This window comes from Nelumbo lutea, chromosome 6, assembly GCF_056320005.1.
Source record: "Nelumbo lutea isolate HS-2025 chromosome 6, American lotus-T2T, whole genome shotgun sequence".
Lineage (NCBI taxonomy): Eukaryota > Viridiplantae > Streptophyta > Magnoliopsida > Proteales > Nelumbonaceae > Nelumbo > Nelumbo lutea.
The window spans coordinates 57,162,127-57,170,314 of record NC_142689.1 but is presented as its reverse complement, the minus strand read 5'-3'; the positions used below and the strand labels follow the sequence as shown (position 1 = coordinate 57,170,314).

At 35.3% G+C, this 8,188-nt stretch overlaps 1 protein-coding gene across 6 annotated transcripts; it reads right to left on the bottom strand.

The window, feature by feature from the left end:
• Positions 1-1,317: 1,317 nt before the first annotated feature.
• LOC148849018 (uncharacterized) lies at positions 1,318-7,659 on the bottom strand. Of its 6 annotated transcripts, none has more exons than XR_016101279.1 (6): positions 5,441-6,291; positions 5,118-5,332; positions 4,964-5,023; positions 4,450-4,523; positions 3,893-3,982; positions 1,318-2,422 (listed from the first exon to the last, which is right to left on the bottom strand). XR_016101279.1 is itself a non-coding variant. In XM_088951997.1 (6 exons), exons 2-6 carry the CDS (start codon positions 5,163-5,165, stop codon positions 2,338-2,340), a joined length of 357 nt encoding a protein of 118 aa, XP_088808123.1. In that variant the 5' UTR covers positions 5,166-5,332; positions 7,562-7,659; the 3' UTR covers positions 1,318-2,337. The 6 variants fall into 6 exon arrangements, 4 of the variants coding, with proteins under 4 accessions (XP_088808123.1, XP_088808125.1, XP_088808122.1 ...); XM_088951997.1 differs by lacking the exon at positions 5,441-6,291 and adding an exon at positions 7,562-7,659 and having other exon boundaries at positions 1,318-2,418; positions 4,960-5,023; XM_088951999.1 differs by having other exon boundaries at positions 4,960-5,023.
• Positions 7,660-8,188: the final 529 nt, after the last annotated feature.

Genomic DNA, 8,188 nt, shown 5'->3' with positions numbered 1-8,188 from the left:
ACAAGAATATCCATTCGCAAAAGAGTGTCTAGCAGGAGAGCCCACATTTATTCATATTAGGCCTTGTAAGGGACATCTTACATGTGAAATCACATGATTTTGCCTTTTAACCCATTTCCCAAAATTTGTTGAGAGTGAATACACTGTGGCATTAAGGTACCAATATTACATCGTTTCATGTACCACTGAACCCACTTGAGTAGACATGAAGGTGAACAACTGATCGATTGTATATCGCCTATATATCCATTCCATGCGTGTACGTTTTCTCTTGCTTAGGAGTCAAATACAATGAGCTGACACATATAACAGTCTTCATGATAACCAAATTGCTTTGACTGGGACCGAAAAGCCATGTGCAACCATAACGCCATGAGACATGTCCCTCCTCATCGTGGCCCATGTAACTCTGTTTTAAGTCTTCAGTCACGCTTATTGTCATCATCTCTCATCAGTTATTGACAAATCACAAATCACAATCTCCAATGTTCTTAGAATTCTCTTCCTTTCTCTATCGATCCTTGTTCTTTGATTTTTTATTCTTGCTATATAAGTGTGCATAGAAACCATGGGAATCCGCTTGCCTAGATTGGTTCATGCCAAAATGATTCTTCGACGTTCTTTTCATACCACAAATCAATCAACTTCATCAGCAGCATGTCCCCAAAAGCCATTTGGCTGTTTATGTTGGAGAGACCCAGAAGAAGAGGTTTGTTGTTCCAATATCATATTTGAACCATCCTTTCTCCAAGGTTTGTTAAGTCAATCTAAAGAAGAATTTGGCTTCAATCATCCAATCACTACAAGAAAAAGGGTCAAAGCCAGTGGATGTAGGACCTCCGGCTTAGCCCTTTAGACCGCGGCGTCAGATCTAAGGCAGCGGTCACAAGTCCGCCCCCTAAACCACAACCGGCTTAGGTCAGGACCGTTGGCTTAGACAGAAAAAACTGTCATCTTTAAGGACCAGTCTGACGCGGTTCAGTCATTCCTAAACTGGCAGTATGTCAGAACTGCCAACTTAGAGTTAATAAAGGTGGCGATTAGGACTGCCGACTTAGATCTCTTTGGACCGCCGCCATAGGTATGTCGAAATATTGCTTCGTTTTTAGGAGGCAGTCAGGACCGCCCGATTAGATCTCTTTGGACTACCAGTTTAGGTCCATTTTTTGGTGACGGTTCGGATCTCTTTTTATGTCTATTGTATGACTGCCGACTTTGTTTTTTTAATTTTTTTATTATTTATATCAATTTGGTTTCAACATTTTTTGGTACTTGTTTAATACAAAATCAATTTAAATAAAAAATGCAAATTAAAAATTAAAAAAATTTAATTTAATTATTAATTATTATAATATCCAAAACAAATTGCTTAAATATAATATCCAAATAACACAAAAAAAGTACAAGGCATTTAAAAAAAAATCTCTTGCATGCGCTTTTCATATGACAGGCATTGCATCTCCTTCATCTTTAGCATGGATTGAAGATGCTTTACATATTCATCCTTCAGATGCAAAGCTTCATCCAGTGAGTCATACTCAATTTCAGGGCTAATTGAACAAATTAGTGTGCTATGGTAGAAGCAAGTTCAGCATTCAGCCTTGCATTCTCTACCTCCATCTTGCTTATTCCAGCAATTTCTACTGAGTCATAGCCTACAAGTAACTCCACAGAATCAAATTTCTAAGAGAGTTCCCCAGAAGAGTCTTCTACCTCAGCCAATTGGAAACTATCATTTGACATTGAAATTGACCCTTTTGATGTTCCCTGTTTCTCACCTTTAAAAGAATATGTACCAAATATTCAGGTGCGTAACGATCAATAACAGCAATATCAACCTCCAACAATTTAGAGTCAAAAGGAGCAATATTTACATCGCACTGACTGGGAGTATCAAATGACCCCATGGATGCAAATACATCCCGAGGTAAGAAAGCACTCTGTGCTTTCAAGAACTACTCCCGTCTTCTGACCTCAACATCCCTCTTTCTGCCAGATGTCCTGACATGCCCATGTACAACTTCATAGAAGCCTTCCTTCTCACCACTTCTGCAAGGCATGTAGGACCGATTCGACGTACGGATTTCAGATCTGCAAACAGATCATCTTGGCGCACCATTGCCTCTTTGAAAACTGGAAATTTTAGCCGAACATCTGTAATGAGGAATTGAACATATGCAACCTTTTGCATGCAAATATGGACAAAATGGTTCATCTCATTCTTCTTATCCTTACAGACATCCAGTAGCTTGGAAATGGGATCGATTACAAGATATCATCTTGGGTAAGTGATGTTTGTCATGACTCTCATACATAGGGCTCAGGGATGAAACTGCATCATGATTCATGAGGACAGAGCGATGCAGATAATTGGCAGCTCAAACAATCATCCACCAGCTTCTTTACAGTGATGACATCCTTGCTACGTAAAAATACAAGAATAAATTTTTGGATGGTAGTGAAGACAAAACTATAAGTATTTTCAAATACATGGATTGGATTATGACACAAGGCACATAATAAAACATGCAAGGGCTACTAGTGATTAAACTTTACAATGATATGATCATACAACATTGGAAACACAATTCTGCTTATTGATCAAAATAAAAAGAAAAATAGTGCTACTTAGGTGGTAAATACATACAAGTTAAATACTGTGAAGTCAAAACATTTCTACATTGTTTGGGAACATTTGTACTAGTTAAATCTTTCAAACACCAAAACCATTTAAGGTTCTGATGTAGCTATTCTCCAAAAGAGAGCATGGAGAAAAGAAATACAACACACATGGTTTTATGCCGCCAAGAAGCAAGCAGAGAAAGACTCTTCAATCAATGCAATATCTCTATAAGAATTAAAAAATTAAAAATAATAAAAACATTTCTAAAACTTACCTAGTTTTAATTAAGGCAAAACTGATCCATATTACTTGTTAAGGCAAAACAAAAACTGCTGGGGCAGTTTCTTGTAAGCTCCCTTTGTACGGCTGCTTGTTGAACAGGGATTTTTTTGTTGATTAAAGAAGTTCTACTTCACCTTTTCTCAAAAAAAAAAAAAAGAAAGAAAGAAAGAAAGAAAATATGTATTGATCTACTTGCACCAATCAAATATAGAAGAGCGAAAAGGCATTTCAGCAAGTGAATATTTCATAAACACTTGAATTATTAGAAAGTTGTAGAGATAAAAGTTTAGTTCACTTCAATGGTGAAGAAGATATAGGAGAATCCTCATATTAAAGCCAACTTGAACTTTAAGAGTAATTAAACAAAGGCTAATAAGGAAAAACAATAGACAAGAGAAGCATTTGGAAGTTAACAAAAACAACAGAAAAAAAGGCAAATTTTGCACATCCCAACCTAGAATGCTAGTCAGTTCCCTAACCAATGTAATAAAAATAGAACCAACAGCCCAAGTTCTTACAAGGTTTGTAAAAGCATTTCACTAAAACAATACCATAATATTAAGTCTGGTCTATATATTGATGCTGTTTGAATATGAAAAATCCATGGTCAAAAAAGAAATAAAAAAATCAGAATATCAGATAATGAGCTTCTATGAACAAATGGCACCCATAAGAAAATTCATCCTGTGCAACTATCCTTGTTTTTCTGTATCACATGGTTGGTATTAGTAATCTTAGGTAAGCATTATTGGTCTCCAAAAGGAGATTGCATAAACAAGAGATGGTAAAGGAAATGCTTGCATTTGGACAATGCCATGTTGAGGTATACCAACTTCAACACAGCATAATTCATGGAAAACCAATGCAATTCAACCTCTTTTCTGGTCAGCTTCAAATTGAGCCCAACTCAAATTGTGAGAATGTGCGATGTGTATCCAAGATCCTATAGGCATATTTTTGGATTAGTGATTTCAGATACCAACTGACCTTCTCACGCTTCCCAGTGCATATTTGTGGTGGGATGGGGTACCTCTCTGCATGGCGAACAGGATCATACCTTGAAGGAAAGTAATTGACCTGAAACAACATTCTCATTAGGGAATAACCCAGCAGATAACAATGTGTCATCCAAACTAGCCTTAGCTACAGAAAAAGGGACAATCAGTAACAGGATATTAGTCTCACACAGAACAGAATTTGTGTCACCTGTAGCATTCTTGAACAATATACACAGAATTAGATCAAATAATGCACATAGAATAGAAACAAAACCCAAATAACTACGATTTCCATCATGCAAATCAATAGGATTACTTCTCTTTTGTTCTAGCTCCATCCCAGAACCTAAAGTTTCCGGTTTCTGAGAATGTCAAATGGTTGAAGTGTAAGCATTAAAACAAAAAAAGAGTATCACAGAAAATGAGAATGATTTTAATTCCCATATAGCCCCCTGAAGTAGTAAAGCATAAAGGAAAGGAAACACAGTCACACACAGTTCCTTGTTGATAATATAAAGCAGCTTATTACACAACATCTAGAAATACCTTGGTTGTATTCACCGGAGATGTAGCTTTAGCACCCTCTGACTCACTGCCAGAAGAACTGGCTGAATCCAAATCTAGAAAATGAAAAAAGTAAAAAGCTAAGAACCAGAACAAAAGTACATGCATAGTGAAAACTAACCAGATAAATTGGAAACTGAAGAGCAAAAGTCTATAATAGAATAATGATAATCTAGATATAAATAAACTACCAGAAGAAACTGTACCTCAAGGTACAATTCTAAAACATCTCAAAAAAACATTTCAACATTCGACATACTTTCAAAAGAACACCTTAATAAAATTTTAGAGAATTATTTACTGGGAAAGAAAAATCCAGCTATAAGGAATAGACTTTGTAGAAAATAAGCTTGTACACTATTCAAGTGGTTGATCGTAGTTCACAAAATAAATGAAGCCTGAAAACTACAATTACCTTATAATAGTATTACTAGTTCACTTAAAGCAGGTATTTATAAAGAGTACTAATGGTTGGATACTCTGAAAGAGTACCTACGAGCTTCAAGACTACTCGTAGAATTGGAAGTAGAGTGCAATAAAGCCGGAGCTTCAAGACCTGCCATTTCCAACTGCTATCAACTTCGGGAAACATGTTAAAAATTCAAAAAATGAATGGTTGGATTCTCTGAAATCCAAGTCTACAGATTTACCTCTTCTTGGCTACTCTGAAATCCATATTCAAGTCTAATTGCTGCCATGAGCTGTGGAAGAACTGATCCTAAGGTGCTTTCCTCTTTCGCTGGCCAAGTCTTAAGCGAATTTCTAGTTTTTTCTTGGCACCACTAGGCTTGTCATCCTTTCCCCAAGCTCTATAGAGAATGACCTTGCTGGACTCCTGAGAGACTAATACAGCACCTGTCGCTCACTGCAAAAAAAGGAACAACTTGACCGTTATGTTTTGGAACTTTTAGCTTGGTATTTTCTGGTTTTGGTAGTTTTTCTACCATGGAGGTTTGGTTTATTTTGTACCTACCATAACTAGGTGCTCACATTTAGTTCTTCAAAGTGTCATAAGAGCTAATGCTTTTAAACCTCTGAAAAAAAAAAAAAAAAACTTTGCTAAAGTGCTAGTAGGCCAAGCTTAATGCAAAATTTTGAGTTTTAGCCAACAAACATTGCAATACTCAAGAGAAGATAAAAAATTAAAGGAATAGATCTCAAGAGAAATGGGGGCTCCTCCAATTGAAGCTCAAGTATATATATTTTGACCGTAACTTATCCTCCCAACTAAAGTTAGGTTTATATCAAGAATCTTTAATACTGTACTTGACAAAAAATTGCTGATTAATTAATCTAGTGTTCCATTTTTTGCAATCTCTAAAATCAAGTCATTGACTTCAATCAAGCTTGGCTTAGTAGGTCTTAGTCCATAAGTGCTAGACACTCAACTAAGCTTGAAGCCAATCAGGGGATGGGGCAGAGTAGGGTGCATGTGATTCCTACTAGCCATAACATGGACAACCGTTTTGTGGGTTTTCTGCCACACCTCCTACTTGCAGGGGTACTAAATGACCATCTCAACAACTTGGAGGGGGTTTTATCATTTAAAGTAGTTGAAAAATCCACGATTATGCTGTTTTATCATTTAAAGTAGTTGAAAAATCCACAATTATGCTACACTGGACATGTAGATAATAAACTTTTCTATGGATAAACAAAAATTTAGAAAACGAACCAGCCTAAAAATTCAACAAAGATTGCAGAACCTTCACAAGAGATTTGAATATACCAAATCTTATAAAACCTAAACTACAATTGAACATCCAGCAAAACCCAAAAGGGAAAATATTTATTCAGAGAAAAAAGCTAAAGCTCTACATCTAAAATTCCTACCAATGAAGACACTTTAAATAACATCACAAGATATCTTTCACTTTCTTTCATCAAGTTCAACAAAAGAAATGAAACACTTTACCATTAATAACTATCTATCATTATTACCTTAAAAGTTACAAAAAATTATCTAACCATCAAAGCTACTCAGTAATCAGATCGTTATGAGAATCCAATTTATAATGGCACACTTAGTCAGGTGAACCACTATGAAATTGGTAATAAAGAAGATGGGACCATTTCATGGATTTAGCAAAATGTTCATTATATGTGTGTGTATATGTTTATTATCTCTTTTATTCATGAATTGCTTTAGCAAATTAAGAAATTGTTATCTTTTTATTGTTATATGATTTCCTCTTATGTGATGAGGTTGATGATGAGTGGTTTAAGATAAACTTCTATTTTCTCGGAGAAGCTTTTATGATACTTTTTTCAATTAAGCATTCAAAAACTCCTCAGGCCATCATCAACATCCCAAGAAACTCATCTTACGATGTATGGGCATCTTTCGTGGTACATGTCTACAAATAAATTCAAAAAAATTACACCATCCAATAGATCCTGGTTTGGCCTTATCAAAAGAAATAACCACCACATTTTTTTTTCTTTAAATGCCCAGGAATTCTCTCGTCATGCTTACATAATTTATCTAAACAAAATCTTTACAAAAAAAAACGAGACAAAAAGAAGAAAATTACTCACCTTGAAATCTTGCATCTCTCTTTGATGTTTCTTCAAACACTTACCTTGCATGTATCTTCAATAACCATTTACAGGGTATCACCCAATAAGTGAAGAATCCATAAATCAATTTGTGTTTAACCTGAACTTGAAATCATCTACATGAACTCCTCTTCCCAATTCCAAGTCCCTAACTTTTATACAACTTGTCAAACTAAATTTATGTTTTGTTGCTTCATATTTAATCTTCTCCTTAAAATTTCCACATAAAATCCACTTATCAAATATCCAACAATGCTTGAGTTATAAAGGGACAATTTTCAATTAATCTATTACTAATTCTTTTAAGTGAAAAGGGATTCACTTCTTGGTTCAAATATTTTGAATCAAGATTTATGTTAGTTCTAAAAATGTATAATATATGTACAATAAAGAAATCAGCATAGAAACCGTGAGTTCTAGAATATGCCTTCTATGACTTCTTTGGCTAGGATTAAGTGGGAAAGCATGAAAATATTATAGGCTAATAACTCAGCTTCTACATGTCAAAATAATACAGAAAAAAATGATTTCATACCTTTATTGCCTAAAAACATTATGCCTCACAAGTCATGTGTGAGAGAGAGAGAAAGAGATGAAAGAGTGACAAAAAACAAATTATTAAAAAGATAAAGCCAACCAAATACACTAGGATGGCAAGTGAATAGAAACCACTAATATAGTTATATTGGGGAGTTTGGGTAGATAAATGTAAATGACTGAAAATTGGGTTAGGCGGTTATTCTAGACTAAAACATGTAAGCACATCTCTTACTATGTACTTTATTGCATTATTTTTAAATATATTAAAAACATTGCACATGTACAATCAAGAGAGAGAGAGGACATCAAAAGAAACAAATATATGGACAGCTACAAGTTACTCTACATCCCTATCTCAAGAACCATTGACCAATTTGGATGTTATGGCATAGCCCTATATAAGATGATACAATCTTCTAAGATTATCTCTCAACACAAAAACCAACTGATGAGGAGTAATTTGGTCCTTCAAATTAGTTAGTTTAAAGCATCTCGCCAAGGCCGACCTCCACCTCAGTCGAGCCAAGTTGATAGGCCTCCCAAGCGACCTATCTCAGAGACCAACTGAGCTGTAGGAACCTATGGCATCTGCAAGGCGAGCCCACTGACTTATCCCAAAGAT